General features: G+C 41.6%; 1 protein-coding gene across 2 annotated transcripts; it reads left to right on the top strand.

The window, feature by feature from the left end:
* The first annotated feature begins 5 nt into the window (after positions 1-5).
* On the top strand, positions 6-19,915 carry LOC148852199 (pentatricopeptide repeat-containing protein At2g21090-like). Of its 2 annotated transcripts, XM_088944202.1 has the most exons (4): positions 22-2,063; positions 19,069-19,187; positions 19,677-19,732; positions 19,829-19,911. In XM_088944202.1, the coding sequence occupies exon 1, from the start codon at positions 140-142 to the stop codon at positions 1,961-1,963; it is 1,824 nt and encodes a 607-aa protein (XP_088800328.1). In that variant the 5' UTR covers positions 22-139; the 3' UTR covers positions 1,964-2,063; positions 19,069-19,187; positions 19,677-19,732; positions 19,829-19,911. The 2 variants fall into 2 exon arrangements, with proteins under 2 accessions (XP_088800329.1, XP_088800328.1); XM_088944203.1 differs by lacking the exon at positions 19,069-19,187 and having other exon boundaries at positions 6-2,063; positions 19,829-19,915.
* The last annotated feature ends 1,874 nt before the right edge of the window (positions 19,916-21,789 follow it).

Genomic DNA, 21,789 nt, shown 5'->3' with positions numbered 1-21,789 from the left:
GGTCCACTCGACGAATGGTGGGTCAACTTCGCGTTCCGTCACAGCCGGCCGGCGGTGGTGCCCGGGGTGGAGCGTCCAAAACTTGGCAACTTTGAACCGGATTCATAGATGATGACACCTCACATGATCTTCTTCTGCAATGCCCTCTCTCCCCTCCCCAAATCGCGTTCTCTCAATCAGTCGGACCCGAAAGAAGAAATCCAACCGTCCCTGTGTCGTCCAACGCCTCATCGATCTCTGCTCGCAAGGGAAGCTCAAAGAAGCAGTCGGGTCCTTAGAGCTCCTATCCCGCCTTGGCCTCCGCTTAGACCATAGGACGATTGCCTTTCTCCTCCAACAGTGTGCGAACTCTAGATCTCTCAGAGAAGGAAAATGGATTCACCTCCATTTAAAGTTGACCGGCCTCAAGAACCCGAAAACGTTCTTGTCGAATCATTTAATTAATATGTACTTTAAATGCGGCAACGACCTCGAAGCCCGCCGGGTTTTCGACAAAATGCGGGTAAGAAATTTGTACTCTTGGAACAATATGCTCGCCGGCTATGCGAAGCTCGGAATGCTCAAGCCAGCAAGGAGATTATTTGACAGAATGCCTGAAAGGGATGTTGTGTCTTGGAACACCATGATAATTTCATTGGCTCAACATGGATTTTGCGGTGAAGCTTTGAGGTTTTATGCTCAGTTACGTTGTTCTTCACATGGGTTCAACCACTTCAGCTTAGCTGGTGTTTTGACTGCATGTGTGAAGTTGGAGAATTTGTCTCTTACTAGGCAGGTACACGGCCAGGTTTTAGTTGTTGGATTACTTTCGAATGTGGTTCTCTCGAGCTGTATTGTTGATGCTTATGCCAGATGTGGGGTGATTGGTGATGCTAGAAAATTATTCAATGACATGCCTACAAGGGATGTGCTTGCTTGGACAACATTGGTTTCAGGGTATGCCAAATTGGGGGATCTTGAATCAGCTACAAAATTGTTTGATGAGATGCCAGAGAAAAATCCTGTGTCATGGACAGCTTTGATTTCTGGCTATGCTCGGAGTGGTATGGGCCATGTGGCACTTGAGCTCTTCAGGAAAATGATGACTATGTGCATTAGACCGGATCAGTTCACTTTCAGTAGTTGTCTTTGTGCTTGCGCAAGTATTGCTTCGCTCAGGCATGGGAAACAAATCCATGCCTTTATGGTAAGGACTGGTTTCAGGCCTAATACGATAGTTGTCAGTTCACTCATTGATATGTATTCAAAATGTGGAAGTTTGGAGCTTAGTTTACGGGTTTTTGATCTCATGGGTAATAAGCAAGACACTGTGCTATGGAACACGATGATCTCGGCCTTGGCACAGCATGGCTGTGGAGAAGAGGCTATACAAGTGTTGCACAACATGGTGCAAGCAGGGACAAATCCAGATGAGATCACCTTGGTTGTCATTCTCAATGCATGTAGTCATTCAGGTCTCGTGCAAGAAGGAATTAGCTATTTTAACTGCATGACCCACAATGGTGGTATTGTTCCAAACCAAGAGCACTATGCATGCTTGATTGATCTTTTGGGCCGTGCTGGACGTTTTGATGAGGTGTTGGATCTGTTCAAGAACATGCCTTGCAAACCTGATGGCAGGGTTTGGAATGCACTACTTGGTGTTTGTAGGATTCATGGAAATATAGATTTGGGAAGGCAAGCAGCAGAGAAACTTATAGAGTTGGAGCCTCAATCATCTGCAGGATATGTGTTGCTTTCAAACATATATGCTGCACTTGGGAGGTGGGAGTCAGTAGAGAAGGTGAGACACCTCATGAATGAGAGACAGGTGAGAAAAGAACGAGCTATCAGTTGGATAGAAATTGAGAATAGGATGCACACATTCAGTGTATCAGATCGATCACACCCCTTGAAAGATGAAATATACTCAATTTTGGAACAATTAGCTGGTCAGATGGAAGAAGATACTTCTATTGCATGAGAGACTACAAGATTCTGAATCTGTTATTATTTCTTAACTCAGCAAGGAGGGTACTGAAGAAGTAGCACAGAAGCTGTACCATTTTGCTTGTTCCTGGCAGGTTATAGGCTCTCCTTTATGGAAGGTCATGCTGTAGGAGTTGATCTCAATAGCGAGATACTTTTAGATACCCTTTCTTAATGAAAATTAAATTTGGTTTCCATGTGCGAAATATCTAGCTTCTTGCAACATTATTTCATCTTATTGTTTGTGCAATAAAATTGATAAGAAAGATTCTGTCTATGCTTTATCATGTCGTGGTGGATATTTTATTGTCTTATTATTATCATATTTTAGAAAACAGTAGGTTTATAGATTTTTTTGTATGTATATAGTTGACAGTATTTTCTTAAATATTTTGTATAACATGTAATGTTGCATTTTACACTCAACTGTTTTATCCTTTTACTACCTTAGAAAATCATATATCTTTCCATGTGTACAATCTGTCTAATTGATATATTATGGTTTGGTCCCTTACTTTAACTTTGAAGATCTTGAATGCTGGCAAAATTTAAAATCAGCCAGTAGACAATTTCTCCATTAATTGCTTCAATGTTTCCTTGATAACTAAATGCTACCTTGATTGATGATTTAAGAAGTTTCTACAAGTTAATTTTCTCAAGATTTAAATATAGAATTAGACATGACATCCTACTAGGCCTTCAAAAGAAAGTATTCAGATGCCAGTGCTTCCCTCATCTCCAACGCTACACTCATCATAAATTATAGTTGTGTTCTCAAAGCTGTGTGTTCCTCGGGTACTTGGAATCCTATAAAGGGTACAAATGTTTGCACTTGCCCTCTGGTCGTATCTACTATTCACAGGATGCGATATTCAATGAAGGTGCCTTCCCATTTCAGCAATCAGCACCACTGACTCTGGCATGTACTCAACCTTCACATGTTCTTGGGCTGCCTCTTGTTGTTGGCCTACCTGCTCAGTCTTCTGTTGACACACAGATTCCAATATCCTTAGACCCCACTTGTATGGATACTACACCACTGGTGATAAGAACACTTCTAGTGAGCTTCTTCAAGGGAGCTCTTCCTCCTGAAATGGAATAGTACAGAGAAGAAGAAGAAAAAGTGATTTAGATATTTTTCATGCACTCTTAGGGTTTCTCATGCTATTTATATTGAATCAAAACAGGTTACTGTCAAGCTGCTTCCATGCACATGGGATTGTCAAGTTAGTTATGCTGATCTGGCCTCTTGGTGTAGACGAATTTGGTGGGCTGAACTACACGGGATACTCTTCCTAATCTGCTGCCTTTGGTGATCAGATTTTAAGGTTGTGGGGCCTAGGCTTTGGTTGTTGTTTGCATACTGCTGGGCTGGTCTAGGATCCTATCAACCCCACCCGCTTCAGAATCAACCTTGTCCTCAAGGTTGAAGTCGGGGAATTGTAACTGCAATCTTGAGATGTCCTCCCATGTTGCATCTTCAACTGGAAGGTTCTTCCACTTAACCAGATCCTGTTGGACCTTTTTTGAGCCAGATCTCACCCATCTGAAGTCATGCACAGACTGGGGTTCCAGCAAGAGAGACCCTTTGTTGGAGAATTGAGGTAGAGAGCTGCTAACTCTGGCTGAAGGGGATAGGCATGGTTTCAACAGACTCACATGGAACACTGGGTGCAATTTGGAACCAGCTGGTAGATCCAACCTATGGGCCACCTGTCCCACCCTCTCAGCTACCTTAAATGGTCCCAAGTAGCGTGGTGCTAGTTTCTGCCAGGGTCGAGATGCCGTAGAAATTTGTCTATATGGCTGAAGCTTAAGATAAACAAGGTCTCCAACCTGAAACTCCAATTCTCTGTGTTTTTGATCATAGGAGAGCTTCATGTATTGTTGGGCTTCCTGCAGGTGTAACGTCAGGTCCTTGAGCATCTTGTCTCTAGTGGATAATTGTTCTTTTACTTCAACTGCAGCAGTAGATCCCTTCTCATAGGGTAACACAACGGGAGGATCACACCCATAAAGGATTTTAAATGGAGTAGTACCTACCGATACCTGGAAGGTGTTATACCAGAATTCAGCCCATGGGAGCCATGTAGTCCACTGTTTAGGCCTGTCACCTATGAAACACCGTAAATAGGTTTCCAGACAAAGGTTGACCACTTCAGACTGTCCATCAGTTTGCGGATGATAGCTGGTTGTGTGCAACATTTGAACCCCTTGAGCCTGGAAGAAAGCCTTCCATAAAGCCTTGCCAATCCCATGGCAGCCATCTTTTTGGACCGGTTGAGCTTTTCTTCAAAAAGCCTTGCCAATCCCATGGCAGCCATCACCATTGGAGGTTGCATGGCCTTCACTTCGAGTTTGATGTCTTCCCTAAGCCCATTGACAAAGCTTCCCATGAAGGCATTCTCTGGCCAGCTATGAACTTGAGAAGCCGGTTTCTCAAATTGATTTTGCTACTCTCTTACAGAGCCCATTTGTTGCAGCTTGGCAAGAGCTTCGTCAAAATCATCAAATCTAGAGAGTTCAAAGTGCACATTGAGTGCTTCAGTGAAGTCGAGCCAAGTCAGTTGAGGGTGAGACCTCCAATGCCATTTGTACTAGAAGTTGGCTTCTCCGTCCAAGTGAATCGAGGCGAGTTGGAGCCTTTGGGAAGTAGGGATGTCATGGTATTCAAAATATTGTTCGGATTGATTAACCCAAGGGATAGGATTGTCCTCACCTGAGAAGGCTGGGAAGTTGACTTTCGCATTCTTGACTTGAGGAGCTCCGACTATTCGTTGGCTGTTGCTGCTGGAACCTTCTTGCTCATCATCCTTCATTGATCGTGCTGATCCTTTCTCAAACTATGAGATGAAAACAGAGAGAGTCTCACTCATTTCCTTCAAACCACCGTCCATCTTGTGGAACTGTCCTTCCATCCTATAAGTTGTTGAGTGTAGGAAGAGGGAAGGAAGAAAGAAGAACGGGGTGTTACTGTTCACACCCAGGATATTCCATTATATGTTTTATATGAAATTACAGTCATGTCCCTATAAGGGCACCCAAAATACAAATAATAAGAAAAGACAACAATACCCCTAAAGCCAAATACACATTCTTAACACTCCCCCTCAAGCTGAGCATAGATATCTATCATGCCCAGCTTGCTCAAGTTTCTATCAAGTTTTGGCTTGTTGAGACCCCTAGTGAGGTAATCAACAAGTTGGTTCTTTGACCTAACAAAAGGCACACATATCTCTCCATTAGCTATCTTTTCTCTAATGAAGTGTTTGTTAACTTCAATATGCTTTGTGTGGTCATGTTGAATAGGGTTATGAGCAATGTTTATTGCAGTTTGATTATCACAGTGTAGCACCATTGGGGTTTCAACTTGGATCCCAATTTTTGATAACAAAGACTTCTACCATAGCAACTCCAATACACCATGAGCCATAGCTCTACATTCAGTTTCAGAACTAGATCGGGCAACAATAGATTGTTTTTTGCTTTTCCAAGACACAACATTACCTCCTAACAAGGTGTAGTAACCGGAGGTGGATCTTCTATCATCCATAGAACCTACCTAATCAACATTAGTATAAGCTTCAACCTTGAGATGTCCCTGGTTAGAGTATAACATTCCTTTACCTAGACACCCCTTTAGGTAGGCAAGAATCCTGTTGACAACCTGCATATGTGAAGTTCTAGGACTGTGCATATACCGACTCACCATGCTAACAACATAGGATATAAGGTCGAGTTAGGCACAAGTAAAGAAGCCGACCAACAAGCCTCTGGTAGACACCCTTGTCTGGAAGAATATCTCCATCATTAGCACTCAGTTTATGATTGGAGTTAATAGGAGTTTCAATTGGCTTACACCCCAGTTTCCCAACCTCATGAAGGAGATCCAGGACATACTTCCTCTGTGAAATGAATATCCCTCCCTTTGACCTTGCCACTTCGATTCGAAGAAGGTACCTGAGATTCCCAAGATCTTTGATTTCAAATTCAGAAGCAAGGAATGACTTTAATTGGTTTGTCCCAGAGTGATCATCTCCAGTGACAACAATATCATCCACATACACTATCAACAAGGTGAATAGGCCACTAACCCTTTGTATAACCAAAGTATGGTCTGCTTTGGAATAGCCTTCCTGAATCTATCAAACCAAGCTCTAGGGGATTGTTTAAGCCCATAAAGAGATTTTCTTAAATGACAAACATTCTCCTCACTATTGGATAAGATTACCCCTAGTGGTAAATCCATGTATACCTCATCCTGAAGATCTCCATTTAGGAAGGCATTCTTCACATCCATCTGATATAGAGGCCATGAATAATGAGCAGCAAGAGACATAATAACTCGGATATAGTTCATTTTGGCTACAGGAGAAAAAGGTCTCTTGATAATCAATCCCATATGTTTGGGTGTATCCTTTTGCCACCAACCTAGCTTTGTATCTTTCAATTGATCCATTAGCCTGATGTTTAATGGTATACACCCACTTGTAGCCCATTGGGACTTTGCCTTCAGGAAGAGGAACGAGCTCACAGGTGTAGTTTTTTAAGAGAGCCTCTATCTCTTGGTTCATAGCATCCTTCCACTGAGGTGACTAAACTGCACCTGAAACATTACGAGGAATAGAAACTGATGAGATAATAGTAACATAGGCATGATAGGAGGGTGAAAGAGCATCATAAGAAACATAGTTTGTGATGGGGTAGGTAGTGCATTTCCTTTTTCCTTTTCTAACTGCAATGGGAAGGTCAAGGTCAGATTGTGAGACATCAGGCTCAATAACAATAGGAGAAGGAAGCTCAGGGTTGCCTTCAGAGTTACCTGGAATCGGGTGATTCAATTGTTGTGGACATTCAGTCTCAGGAGTATCCTTCCTTCTACGCCTTATAAACCACTGTTGTCAGGATTGCTAGAGAGGAACAGGAGGAGGAGTAGGAAAACTGTTACTACAAGGGGAAGACGAACTAGGAATGTCCATAGAGGTAAGAACAGGAAAACAAAAAGGAGTCCGATCTTCAAAAACACTTTCCTCTTGAAGAGAAGGACACGTGAACTGAAAATATGGAGTAGACTCAAGGAATGTAACATCCTTAGATACGTACCTTCGGTCAGTATGGGGATCAAAGCACTTGTACCCCTTTTGGACTAGAGAGTAGCCAAAAAATATGCATTTGATAGATTTAGGGTCAAGTTTCAGGCGAGAAGGACTCATGTCATGAACAAAGCAACTACAACCAAAGACTCTGAGAGGCAAAATGAAAATAAGATCCTTAGGAAACAAAAGTTGATGAGGTGATTGAAGAGAAATGGATCGTGAAGGAAGTCTATTAATGAGATACATTGCTGCTTCAATTGCATCTCCCCAGAATCGAGTTGGTACATTCATTTGGAAGAGAAGGCCTCTTGTCACCTCAACAACATGTCTGTTTTTTTCCTCTGCTACACCATTCTGTTGCGGAATATGAGAACATGAACTTTGATGAATTGCTCCCTTTCCTTCAAGGAATAATTGTAGATGCTTTTTAAAATACTCCTTAGCATTGTCAAACCGTATTATCTTGATGTGCCTTTCAAATTGTGTTTCCACAATCTTGAAGAAGTTTTGAACAATGGAAAGGACCTCATCTCTACTTTTCATTAGGTAAAGCCAAGTATATCTAGAGTAGTCATCAATGAACAATATAAAATAATTATAGCCGCCCATACATGGAATAGAGTATGGGCCCCAAACATCAGTGTATCAAGTTGAAAGCAACATCACTCCTATTACTTGCAGGATATATAGTTCTACATTGTTTTGAGAGATGACAAACTTCACATTGCATACCCAAACTAGACTTAGACTGACATAAGTTTGGAAACGAAAATTTAATGGACTTAAAAGACACATGACCTAGGCAACAATTCCCCAACTTCAAAAAACTCAAATTTTCATCATGATATGACTCAGTTTGGCACAATAATCCTTGCTCAGAGGTTTGATAAAAAAGGTAAACTCCATCAGCTTCATGTCCAGCTCCAATCGTCCTCCCCGTTCTCAGGTTCTGAAAAACACAATGAGAAGGGAAAAAGGTCATTGAACAGTTATGAGATTTGGTAACAGATTAAAGATTCTTGTACAAGTGGGGGACATGAAGGACAGAGCTCAGGGAAAGATCACGAGTAAGCTTAACCTCCCCTAGACTAGAGATAGGGGTCTGAGATCCATTAGCTACAGTGATTTTCCCTTCCCTTGGAGCCAACTTATAAGAGGTGAAGTGGGAAGACATACCAATCATATGTGCACTAGCTCATAGCTCTAGAGTCCACAATCCAGGAGCTAGTAGGAGAAGATTGACAAGTAAGTGCACCGCCTATTTTTGTGAAAGTACTAGAAGGATTACTAATACTAGTAGAGGTAGAGAGCCTATTCTTCTCAAGCTGAGTCAATAGAATCTTGAGCTTCTCCATCACACCAGAGGAATCGTGTATGGGAGCTTGTACATTAGGAGGGCAATCAGCTCCAATAGTAGAAAGATGAGCATTACCCTTCTTTGCGGTTTTAAACTTGTCAGGCTTCAAATGTGGATTCAATTTCCAACACCTATCCTTTGTATGTCTCGGCCTCTTGCAGTAATCACATACCACATCATCATGCTTTTCATTAGTACCCTGTTTGTTTGTACTCGACTTGGACCTTGAAGACATGTAGACAGAATGATCCATCACTGAGGTCTGCATCATAGCAACCCTTCTACTTTCCTCTCCCTGCACTAAGGAGTATGCAGTAGCAAGGGAAACAATATCTGCACTCAAAGTGTGTTGTCGAGTAAAATCGTACTCACCATTCAATCCAGCCAAGAAGTCAAACGCTTGGTTCTTCTCAATATACTTCCAATACTGTTCACCGTCCTCAGGGTTCTTCCTTTCCAAGTTCTCCAAATGATCCATTTCTTCCCATAGAGACTGCAAAGAAGAGAAGTACATGGCTATAGTCCTCTCCCCCTGATGTATATTACAAGCTTCTCTTTGGAGTTGATAGACTTGGGCTGTATTTTTTGCTCGAGAGTATGTGGCTGTAACACAATCCCAAATATCCTTGGCAGTGGAGAGGAACATATAATCGAGGGCAATATGTGGCTGCATTGAACACACCAGCCATGACATAACCAAGGAATTATCCTGTTTCGATCTAGCAAGTTTGGGGTCATTAGCTTTTGGCTTCTCCTCTGTACCAGTAATAAATCCCAGCTTACCCCTACCTATAATAGTAAGCTTGGCTGATTGAGACCACTCTAGGAAGTTGGTTCCATCAAGTTTTACAGTGGTTATAATACCATTGGAGACATCGACATTATCCGGCAGCACTCAGGAAGCAGTTTGTAACTCCTTAGGCACATCCATTTGAGTTGGGTAGGCCTTTTAACAGTTCTTCAGCACTACAACCACCAACCAACACACAAAAGACCCACAAAAAGATGGGAAACACTCGCCTGGAATTCAATGGGAGGCCCAAAACTGAACTGACGGCAATATAGGAAGGAAAAAAGACCTTTCGTAGAAAGATTAGAGGTTATAAGGATGTGGAACCACTTCCCATACCTTTAGTGATGCCAAATAAACCAAAGCCAACAAGTTTCAAGCATGCATTGAACTCAGACAAGGAAGAAAAAAATCCAACATCAAACCGGTATTTTTCTGTAATTTTTGATTGTAAAATCCAGGAAAAATCATAGACACATCAAATGAAGATAAGAGCCATACCACAATAACCCTAGAACCAGGGCGAACCAGAGTATATCAGATTCGAGGGTTGCCGCCTATTTCTGTACGGACAACTGAAGTCATCCAGCGGAGGTCTGACATCAGCAGGTCTTGGTGAGTTTGGGAGTTGGCAGAGGAAAGACTTCTTCCTGCTCTGATACCAAGTTGTTGAGTGTAAGAAGGAGGAGTTACGGGAGAGAGTGGGGTGTTGCTATTCACACCCAGAATATTCCATTATATGTTAAATCTGAAATTATAGTCATGTCCCTATAAGGGTGCCCAAAATACAAATAATAAGAAAAGACAACAATACCCCTAAAGCCAAATACACATTCTCAACACTATCCATCCTTTCTTCCAATGAGCTAGCTTGGGTGCTAGGCATCCTGGATTGTTGGCTCTGATACCAATTGATAAGAACACTTCTAGTGAGCTTCTTCAAGGGAGCTCTTCCTCCTGAAATGGAATAGTAGAGAGAAGAAGAAGAAGAGAGGTTGAAGAAGAAAAAGTGATTCAGATATTTTTCATGCACTCGTAGGGTTTCTCATGCTATTTATATTGAATCAAAACAGGTTAATGTCAAGCTCCCTCCATGCACATGGGATTGTTGAGTTTGTTATGCTGATGTGACCTCTTGGTGTAGACGAACTTGATGGGCTGAACTACATGGGATACTCTTCCTGAGCTGCTGCCGTCGGTGATCAGATTTTGAGGTTGTGGGGCTGATAGGCCCCAACTAATGCCAGGAAGAGGAAAGGTCAACAATCAGCTAGGGGGGAGGGGGGATAATTGAACAATTAATCACATGAGGGCAACTATAGCTGGAGGGAATAAGGAGAGTCTTGGGGCATTTATAGCTATATCAGTTATGAATAAGAAGAGTTTTTGGGCATTAATAACTAGGCCAGCTGGGCATTTATAGAGGGAGTCAGTTATGCTATCAGTAGAGTATAAGAAGGGACTTTGGGGGATGGGGGTGGTATGTTTTCTTTGAGTAAAGAATATTGTGTGTATTTGGGAGAGCCGGCGGTCTCTCGAAGAACCGACCAACTGTTAATGTTTTCTGCTGAATGAATACTAGTTTCTTTTGTTGATGTTCGAGTGTGTGAACGCTGCTGTATGTCTGTGAATTGCGTGTCAAATTTCTGGGTCATATTAGTGGTATCAGAGCGTGTCTTTCCTTGGCCATGGTGACAGCTAAGGAAGTGGCATCGTAGGTGGAGGGTTTCGAAGAACGCTTGACTTCTCTGCATTCTGAAGTGGATGGCTTACGTGATGAGATTCAACGACTCGATCCAGAAAAGATAGCAGCAGGACTTTCGAAGATCTCATCCCTGGAAGGAGGCGTTCAAGACCTGGTAAGACGTTTTGATCTGTTGCTTCAGCAACAGACCTTTTCAGCTCCTTTGTCTACATCTAACATTGCTCCTCCTGTAGCCGCATCAAGTCGTGTGGCTGACAAAGGGAAGAGTGCAGCTTTCCTGACATCTTCTTCAATGTCAGTGCCGGAACATACTTCTGATCCACTTCTTCGGAAGTTGGAGTTGCCTATTTTTGATGGGGAAAATCTAGACGACTGGCTTTTTCGTGCAGAGCGCTATTTTGAGATTAATGGCTTGCTTCCGGCGGAACGACAGCGGGCGGCCGTGGTCTGTTTAGAGGGTGATGCTTTGGCGTGGTATTATTGGGAGGATGGTCGGCGACCTTTTCGGAGTTGGGCAGAATTCAAGGAACTCCTCCTTGAACGTTTTCGATTGACCCAGGAAGGTAATTTACAGGAGCAGCTCTTCTCGTTACATCAGTCTTCTACTGTTAAGGAATATCGTCGCCAATTCGAGGTGCTCTCCGCACCCTTACGTGACCTGCCAGAATCAGTCCTTGAAGCAGCCTCTGTTAATGGGTTGCACCCAGATATCCAGGCCGAACTCCGACAGATGGAACCTGTTGGGCTGATTAGAAAAATGGTTGCAACCCAGAAAATTGAGGAGAAGAATCAGGCCTTATGGGCTTATCAATCAGGTTCATTTCCTCGTGGGCCCATAATGTCCCTCTCTGGAACCCACTTTAACTCACGGGTTTCGCAAGTGACTACTCCTGCTGTCACCCGATCTGCACGTGCCGCAATCCCTTCTTCTTCATCAGCCCCTATTATTAAGGCCCCACCTCCTGGTTTCAAAAAGATGACCGATAAAGAGATGTAGCAGAAACGTGCGAAAGGTCTATGCTTCCGTTGTGACAAGAAATACAGCCCGGGACACCGTTGTGCTCAGAAATCACTTCAGGTTTTATGGGTTCAAGATGATGTGGAGGAAATCTGATGCGTCTAATTTGGACTGCACTTCCGGGGACACTGAAATTGCTCCGGCTCCAGAATCAGCCGCGCTTTGTGTTTCGTCTCTTGTCGGGTTGTGTGCGGCAAATTCCCTTAAGGTACGTGGACGCATTTTGTCACGTGAGGTGGCCATATTGGTAGACTCAAGTGCATCCCACAACTTTATCTCCAAAACTTTAGTGGAAGAATTGAAATTACCCCGCACCCCTACACACGAATTTGGGGTTCAGATGGAAAATGGTGAGGAGGTGAGAACTTCCGGAGTCTGCCGTCAGGTTTGCCTCAACTTACCCGAATTGGATGTCATTGCTGATTTCTTTCCTTTAAAGTTGGGCTCTACGGATGTCATTCTTGGTTTTCCTTGGTTAGCATCCCTCGGGGACTCAGTGATGAATTGGGGCAACATGTCTATGAAGCTCAATTTGGGAGGTGTCCAGGTGAAATTACAGGGCGATCCTTCTCTTTGTTCTTCTCAGGTATCTTTGCATGCTATGATACGTAACTTACAACATGAGGGACATAACAGGGGTTTTCCAGCTGGATATGATTTTGATGTTCATATCAACTATGGGGCTGATGCTTACATTTGTGGAGAAGAGACGGCATTGTTGGAAAGCCTTGAAGGAAAACAAGGAAAACCAAGGTTGAATCCTCCTTTTCCAGCTAAGGCAGGACTATATGGATGTCCAACAACTGTTACAAATGTTGAAACTGTGGCTGTTTCCCCCACCATGTTAAGGTGTGGTCCTGAATGGTTTGCTAGTTTTGGCAGGAAGAACAATTCTGGGACAAAACTATTCTGTGTCTCAGGCCACGTGAATAAGTCTTGTACAAATGAAGAGGAGATGAGTATTCCATTGAAGGAGCTGATAGAGAGGCACTGTGGAGGAGTTAGAGGTGGATGGGATAATTTGCTTGCAGTGATACCAGGGGGTTCTTCTGTTCCACTGATTCCAAAGCACATATATGATGATGTGTTGATGGATTTTGATGCACTCCAGACTGTCCAAACGGGTTTAGGGACAGCTGCTGTAATTATGATGGACGAGTCAGCTGATATTGTGGATGTGATTGCTAGGCTCTCTTACTGCTACAAGCCTGAAAGCTGGGGGCAGTACACACCATGTAGGGAGGGGACAGGATGGCTGTGGAGGATCATGGAGAGGGCTGAAGGTTGGAAACGCGAAACTGGAGGAAATAGACATGCTTCAAGAGGTGACAAAGCAGACACACCATCTGTGCATTGGGCGATGCTGCTGCTTGGCCTGTGCAGGGACATATCGGTACGTGGTGTCCGCCCATCCACTATGCCTGGAGCTACTGGTTTGGGAGTTCTAATTCATTGGCTGGGCCTGCCTGATTTTGAAGATTCTTGGGAGCCTTTTGACTTACTTCGAGACCACTTTCCTCATTTTAACCTTGAGGACAAGGTTAGACTTTGGGCGGCGGGTAATGATAGGCCCCAATTAATGCCAGGAAGAGGAAAGGTCAACAATCAGCTAAGGGGGGGAAATAATTGAACAATTAATCACATGAGGGCAATTATAGCTTGAGGGAATAAGGAGAATCTTGGGGCATTTATAGCTATGTCAGTTATGAATAAGAAGAGTTTTTGGGCATTTATAACTGGGCCAGCTGGGCATTTATAGAGGGAGTCAGTTATGCTATCAGTAGAGTATAAGAAGGGGCTTTGGGGGATGGGGGTGGTATGTTTTCTTTGAGTAAAGAATATTGTGAGTGTTTGGGAGAGCCGGCGGTCTCTCGAAGAACCGACCAACTGTTAATGTTTTCTGCTGAATGAATACTAGTTTCTTTTGTTGATGTTCGAGTGTGTGAACGCTGCTGTAAGTCTGTGAATTGTGTGTCAAATTTCTGGATCATATCAGGGGCCTGGGCTTTGGTTGTTGTCTGCATACTATTGTGCTGGTCCAGGATCCTATCAATTGGACTCACCAGCTTCTGTCACTTCTAACAGCCCTATTTGTACCCACTCACAGTCAGTTGTTTTTCAGCCCTCAACCCAGCCCATTTCAGAACTGTCAAATCAACTCATGTCCACCATCAATGCTGCTCCTTCAATTGGACCATTACCTGTCTCACCTATTGGGCCATCAGCCTCTTTAAATACTCGCTCGATGACTACTAGGTCCAAAAGCAGCATTTTCAATCCCAATACCTATGCTAGTATCAAATATCCTCTTCAACAAGGTCCACAACCTAGCTATTTTGTCAAGGCAATAAGGATCCACTTTGGTGGGAAGCTATGGCATCAAAATTCAATGCTTTAGTCAAGAATGGTACTTGGGTTTTGGACCTCGCTCGACCTAATGACAAACCCATTGGTTGCAATGGGTCTTCCAAATCAAAAGAAAGGCAGATGATCCATTGATCAGTATAAAGCCCGTTTGGTTGCAAAGAGCTATAACCAGCATGAAGGGATTGATTACTAGGACACCTTTAGTCCTGTTATTAAACCCACAACCATCTGTGTTATTCTTTCCTTGGCAATCTCATCTGGCTGGTCTCTTCGACAGGTTGACATTCAAAACACCTTCTTGCATGGTGACTTGCAAGAAACCGTTTATATAAGTCAACCCCTTGGCTTTGTTCACTCTCAAAACCCATATTGCAGTATGTCTCCTATGGAAATCCTTGTACAGGATTAAGCAAGCCCCTCTGGCTTTGTTTCACAAATTATCATCTGTTTTTCTCTCATATGATCTTTCCAACTCTTAGTCAGATTCATCTCTGTTTTACAAGCACTCACAAGGCATCTCTCTCTATGTGTTAACTTATATTGATGACATTATAATATTACAGGCTCTTCCAAAGCTGCTGTTGATGCTGTCATTCACTCTCTGGTCTCCTTTATTGTTCGTGATCTTGGACCATTTAGTTACTTCTTGAGCCTTAAGTCTTGCCCACACCATCTGGTTTATTCTTGTCACAGCGAAAATATGTTTCAGATCTACAAACTGATCTTCGTTTGGATGTAGCGAAACCAGTATATACTCCATTAAGACAGTGACCCTTTGCTTGACCCACGAGAATATCACAAGACTGTTGGAGCTCTTCAATATGTTCTTTTAACTTGCCTTGAACTTTCTTATGCTGTCAACAAAGTCTATCAATATATGCATTCTCCGACCACCACTATTGGAGTTATGTGAAAAGGATTTTACGATACCTCAAACATGCCATTGATTTTGGATTAACTATTAATCACACTCGCTCATTTTCTTTGAGTGCCTTCACAAATGCAGACTGGGCAAGTTGCCCTGATGACCACAAATCTCATGGCTGGTTTTGTATCTATATGGGTTCCAATCTCATCTCATGGTCTAGTCGTAAACAGGTTACTATCTCACATTCAAGCACAGAAGCAAAATACAAGAGTATTGCTTGTGTCGCTGCTGAACTCTTTTGGCTTCGTCTGTTTCAAGAGTTGCACATCCCCATTCGTCTGCTCCAGTATTATGGTATGACAACATAGGAGCCACCTACCTTAGGTCTAATCTGGTTTTTCGTGCACGTAACAAACACTGAGGTCGATGTGCATTTTGTTAGAGAGCATGTCCAACAAAAGCTTCTTGTCATCAAATTCGTATACACCAAGGACCAAGTCACTAACATTTTTACAAAGCTTCTTGGTGTTCCCTATTTTGCTTGGCTTTGTGGCAAGCCAAATGTTGGCTACCCCACCTTCACCTTGAAGGGGGGTGTTAGAGATGTTCAAGCACCAGTTAATGTCAATGAATTCGTCTCACCAAAGAGAGTCCACCTCAGCATTAACTTCCATCTTTGAATTGTATACTCATCCTCGTATAACCGATCTTGTAACAACTGCCTGTATACATTATAAATATCATTTAAAGTACTGCTACAAAATATAGAATAAACCACTTCTTTCATCCCACTAGGTGAGTTCTTTCAGGAGGAGGAGAGAAGAGGTACATTTGGTTAATTAGAAGGTGGTTTGTAGGACCAAGAATTAGGGAGGACTGGGGTTGGGTCATAGTTCTGAGAAGTATTACTGCTGTCCTTGGTAAGTTGCTATTGGCAATTCAAGAACAACCAAAATTCTCTTTGAGGTTTGGGTTTCTGTGATTTGCAGTAATTATGGGAATAACAGATTGGGTGGGAGCAACACCCAACATCTCAATAGGTTCTCTTCAGCCAATCCTTGGAAAGATATAGCCTTTACGTAGTCACTTTTCTCCTCCTTCCTTAGATTCAGTCCAGGAGATGGCAATCTAATCAAATTCTGGACTCATTGGTGGTCGGGGAATCAACCTTTCAGTGTGTCTTACGCTAACCTTTTCCTCGTCCTAGATAAATAGGCCTTGGTCTTCTCAACCCTCATTAGAGATAGACATGGTCTAGACTATAACTTAAATTTCCATAGGGCTCTTATAGAAACTGAATTGGAAAATTTCTTCCTAACTTCCCTAGTCTCTAATGTCTATCTCTCACCTTCCCATCCTGATAAGATAATTTGGTCCCTCACCTCTAATGAAATTTTTACGACCAAATCCTACTTCCAAGGGCTGATTGCTGGCTCTGCTTCCTACTCTTTTTCTGAACCGAAAGATCTGGCTCTCTTTGGTCCCTCTGAGAATTGCCTTCATATGGAAAGCAGCTTGTGGCAAGATAAACACATAAGACCATATTCAGAGGAAAAGAAAGGGGCATCTATGATTTCCCCTCATGACAACATTTTAAGGATCTGATGGAAGCTTTCACTGGGCTCCTCCAAGTTTTGTTTGTGGTTTTATTTACCAATGCAAAAGCAGCAAGCTTGGTAAAAGAGGCAGCCTCTACTCTACTTGAAGGCAGTAATTCATGTGGTCATGTGGTGCATTTGGGAAGAATGGAACATAAGAATATTTGAGAATTAATACACCTCCATAGAAAACCTGAGAAGATGTGCTCTGATCTTGATCAGTTCCTGGATGCTGACTCATAAGTTCTTCAGTGGCTTCAGTTCTGCTCAAGGTTCAAAATTTCGATACCCTGATATGCTGGATGGGGTGTATCGATATTTTGAACCTTGCACATATTATTTATTTAGTTTTTTTTTTTCAAAATTTCAAAGGGGCGATTTTTTATGTTATTTAGTTATTAAAAAATTTTTTCTTAAAATTCCTTAAAATAGGCGTATCAGTCAGCAAAAGATACGATACAATATGCCTGATACGGGGCGCATCATATCAGAATTTTGAACCTTGGTTTTGCTGGCCCAGATGGGAATCTCTTGGAGACTTTGCAATCCTTCCCTTCTGCTCTTCAGACCAGCCTGCCTCTTTCTCCAAGGTCCCCCAACACCTTTGTTCTGCACATTGATGGTAGTCTAAGTATATCTTGAGAGAACCTGCATGGTGCTGGCTTTGGGGGTGGCATTTTAGGTCCATATGGTAGCTTGAATGGGTGTTTAGTGGCCCTATCTTTATGGCTGATGTTCCTTAGGCAGTGTTAAAATCTCTTCTGAAGGGCTTCCAAAAAAATTTATGCAAGTTGATCCCATTGCAATAGAAAGTGACTCCAAGATTGTTATTGGTTGGATTAACCTATGGGACTGAGCCTTGGGGGTTTTCTCACCTTCTTTATGAAATAACAGATATTAAAGCTACAATAAATTGCGGGTTTAGAGTAAGAGATCTAAATCAGATTGCAGATTCTCTAACTAAATCAGGGCTGGCAGGGGATCTTTTGTATAGTGCAAACAAATTATCATTTGATTAAGTGGGCTTTTATTTTTGCTGCTAAGCCCTTTTGTACATCATCTCATGTACACCCCCCCTTTGATCCAAGTTCAAAGTTTTGGTTCAATATGCCCCGTATCGGGATTGTATGGTATCTTTTGCTGACTGATACACCTATTTTAAGGCATTTTAAGAAAATCTTCTTTTAATAATTAAATAACATAAAATTGGTTCCCTTTGGAAATTTGAAAGAAAGGAACTAAAAAGAAAAGTGCAAGGTTCAATGTATCGATACACCCCTTCCAGCATATTGGGGTGTATCAATATTTTGAACCTTGCTTTGATGTAATGAAATTTCCCTTTTCTCAAAAATTATATTCCTAACTTTCGTGGTTCTTCTCTTAACTTGGAAAACAAACCTGAGTAGTTAAGAAAATACACGATTATTGCAAGGTATGACTCAAAAGGACCAACCTCAACTAAACTCAGCCTTAACCCCAACTATTTGGGGCTGGCTACAAGAATCTTGTCCCACCATTGTGCTTTATCAAGATCCATGTTCTCTTTCAAATCATAAATTCTTAAATCATTTTTTACCACTTCATACCATGTTTTCTTTTTGTCTTCCCATGCTCTTTTTGAGCCTTTTACTTGCACAGTTGTACCAATATAATCCCCAATTGTTTGGCCATTGGCCATCAATGTACATGACCAAACTCTTTCATTTTACACTTCCTCGTCTCGTCATTAATTGGACATACTTCTATATCCTCTTTGATGTGCTCATTTCTAATTCTTTCCTTTCTAGTCTTGTCACTCATCCTTCCCAACATCCTCATTTCAGTTGCATTCAGTTTTTGAATATGTTTCTTGACTTCCCAGAACTCCATCCCATGTAGCAATTGCTGGTCTTACAACTGTTCTCTAGAATTTTTCTTGTTAGTCTCATTGGTATGTGCTGATCACACAACACATTTGGGCACCTTTCCAATCAACCACTTTGCTCTAATTCTATGAGCAACATTCTCTTTAATTTCTCCCTCATGATGTATATTTGATCTAAGGTACTGAAAGTGGTTAGCTTGAGGCATCTCTTGACCATCATTCTCGATTGCACCACTGCTGTTACTACGATATTTACTAATATTGTAATACCTGTATACTGGTATAATTCAAGAATTTCACCTGAGGGGTAGATTTTGAGAATCTCAACAAGAGAGCATAGTTAAGAGACAATCCAACCTAGCTGCCTCCATTATTGTCCTCCCCCAACTGCTAACATGGGGCTGACAACGAACTAACATTTTTGTGTATGTAGCCAGGCACCTGTCACACCTGTACACTTGACTGATGAGGTGGCATAGCAATGAAATGATAAGAGGTTGAGGAAGTCAAATTCAACAAGGCTAATAAGCAACATCACTTTTGAAGTGTGGAAATGGTATAACAGTAATTTTTTAGAATTCATAAGTCAAACGATTTTAAACCCTTTGCTAAGATGACCATATATTAATTGTGAAATGGATATATTGAACTGGATATTTGTGTCTGTAACTCTTGTGATCCAAGACATTTTGTTAAGGTTGTGTTTGGTTTGAAGGAAAAAGTAGGGAAAGTAATGTTTTAGTATTTACATCATACAAGTTTTAACTAATCAGTAATACCAACGAGCAATAGTCTGTGATTGACTTGTCTTGACAAAATATCAGTTCCGTAACATCACTGGTGTTGGGACAGTGCTTTAGAATGGTACAAATCAAAAGAAAGAGGGAATGGGAAGTTTATATTTTGTTATCACTTTCAACCATTGCTATGTAAAACTACCTAAATATTTTTAATTGCCATTCATCTTTTCTTTACATCAACTTCTGTTTAAAGTAGATTTTCTACTACCTTGGAGAGCTTAATGACTCCCTTTCATATGCCCTAGGGTCTGGACCACTCATTGATGTTTCAGAGAATTGTGCTTTGTTCATATTCTTCCTGGTAAGATGCCGTATTTTATGTTGACGTTTGTCCTTTTTTTTTTTTCCAAAAACTACTGGTCAAGTATATAACTTTGGCTATCTGATTCTGTTTTAGCTAAATTATTAGATGAATCTGCTGGCCTTAGGTCTAAGGCTGTGTAGTCAAATGAAGCAGAGGATGACCCAACAGGAGGACATTGTGGAAAGATTGCTTGATAAGTATGCTGATTACTTTTTGTTATCTTCCATATTGATGCAGGGGCATACCAATACCTTAACTCCTAATAAAGTTGGGTTTATATTCATAAACCAGTCCTTAAACGATCCACTAATCAGGTTTTTGTTTGGGCCTCTAAACCATTCAATTGTCAAGCTCAAGCCCAAGATCATACCCAAAGTCAGGCCCATATACAGACCCATACAAGAGCCCAAACCCAACACCATGCCCATGTGCACATAGTATGCAAGTTCATATAAAATATTATACACGTGTTGACTTTTTTTAAGTAAATGTCCCAAATTGTGTTTTTTCAAATATATGGAAAAATGTACAAATAATTTGAGAAAAACATATAAGACAAAAAAATTTTATTTTTGAAAAATACATGACCAAAAAATTGGGAATTAAAAACATATTTAATTTTTGAATAAGGTAAAGTAATGTTTATTAGTGGAAGCTAAGTACAATGCATGATAAACAGTGAATCATTGTATACTCTTTCCAGTAACATTTGAATACAAATCAAATATCAACTGGTTGGTGGCCCGGGTAGGATCTTGGCTTTGTTGTAGCAGAGACCTTGGATCAAATCCTGTTGCCACCAGGGATGAGGGGGTTTTAGGGGATGGGGAATGGGCTACCCCCTGTTGTGTAGCCCCTCAAAGAAAAAAAGAAAAAAAAAAGAATACAAATCAAATGGTACAACATCGGAATGGTCCTCAGTTACCATGAAACCAACTCTGTTTGGGTGAAAAAACAGATAAACTGAAGATTGCCTGAACTCCTCCATAGATGTCCAGGACCTAGCCTGTGGCCTGCCTAATACATTCTGTAATAAAGCGTCTTCTTCTGAGCTCTCATTTTCAAATATTCTTCTATTTCTCTCTGTCCATATAAAACCACATGATTGCAGTTAGAATGGCTATCCAAGCAATTCTTCCTTTCTTGTTTATTCACACACCAAGCTTCCAAGAATGCTTTGACAGATTTAGGGGCTGTCCAGCACATTTTCAAGACTTTAAAGAAGTGAGATGAGACCAAATTCTATGTATAACCGGACAATGTATGAAATTGGGATAAGAGTTAAGACTATCCCTTGTTACACAGCTGCCTAGTACAGCTGTCCAAATTAGAAAAGAAACTTTTGATGGAACGTATATTCTCTCTGCTTTATCTGGAAAAGAGTCGTTCTGGTTTTCTTCAAGGATCTTGGCGAAGAGTTTAACAGAGAAGTACCCATTATCTACCAAATCTAAATTCTCCTGTCTTCCCTTTCTGTGTTCAGTTGAGTGTCAAACTGTAATGAAGCAATGTAATAAGTTGGCTTCACTCTTCACCTCCCAACCCTGGAAATTTTAAAATATGTTTATATTTTACATGTTTTTGTTTGAGAAGGTAAGGTAAAGATGTTTTTGATAAACAAGACAAAGTTACAACTCCTTCCTGGAGCCCCACATCTTGTAAGAGGGAAAATTACTGACTCCAAATAGACTGAGTACAAAGCAGCTGAAATACATTCTGAGATTTAAACTCGGGAGACAGATGACCAGGAAACAAATTTAGACACAGCAGTCTGAATTTAGTCCTTCGGTCTTCTCACTTTGTTGCAGAAAATCCTATTGTTTCTTTCAGTCCATAAGGTCACTAAAACAGCCACAGGGATGGTTCTCCAGATCAGATTACCCTTCCTCTTCAGGCCAGGTAGTTTCCAGCAGCATAAAAGATCTTTAATAGAGCCAGGCATGACCCAACAGACCCCAGGCCCCCAGCCACCTTGAGAAAGTGCTCCCAAATTCTTACCGAGGTCGAGCAGTGGAAGCCCAGGTGATCAGCTGTCTCTGGCAACAGCCCACATA

The sequence above is a fragment of the Nelumbo lutea genome, chromosome 5 (genome assembly GCF_056320005.1).
Source record: "Nelumbo lutea isolate HS-2025 chromosome 5, American lotus-T2T, whole genome shotgun sequence".
Lineage (NCBI taxonomy): Eukaryota > Viridiplantae > Streptophyta > Magnoliopsida > Proteales > Nelumbonaceae > Nelumbo > Nelumbo lutea.
The sequence above is the reverse complement of the archived record's forward strand: the minus strand, read 5'-3'. Positions and strand labels throughout refer to the sequence as shown.

Bases quoted from the DNA above. Each gene is read 5' to 3' on its own strand.
- LOC148852199 (XM_088944203.1), top strand. From the start codon at position 140: ATGCCCTCTCTCCCCTCCCCAAATCGCGTTCTCTCAATCAGTCGGACC.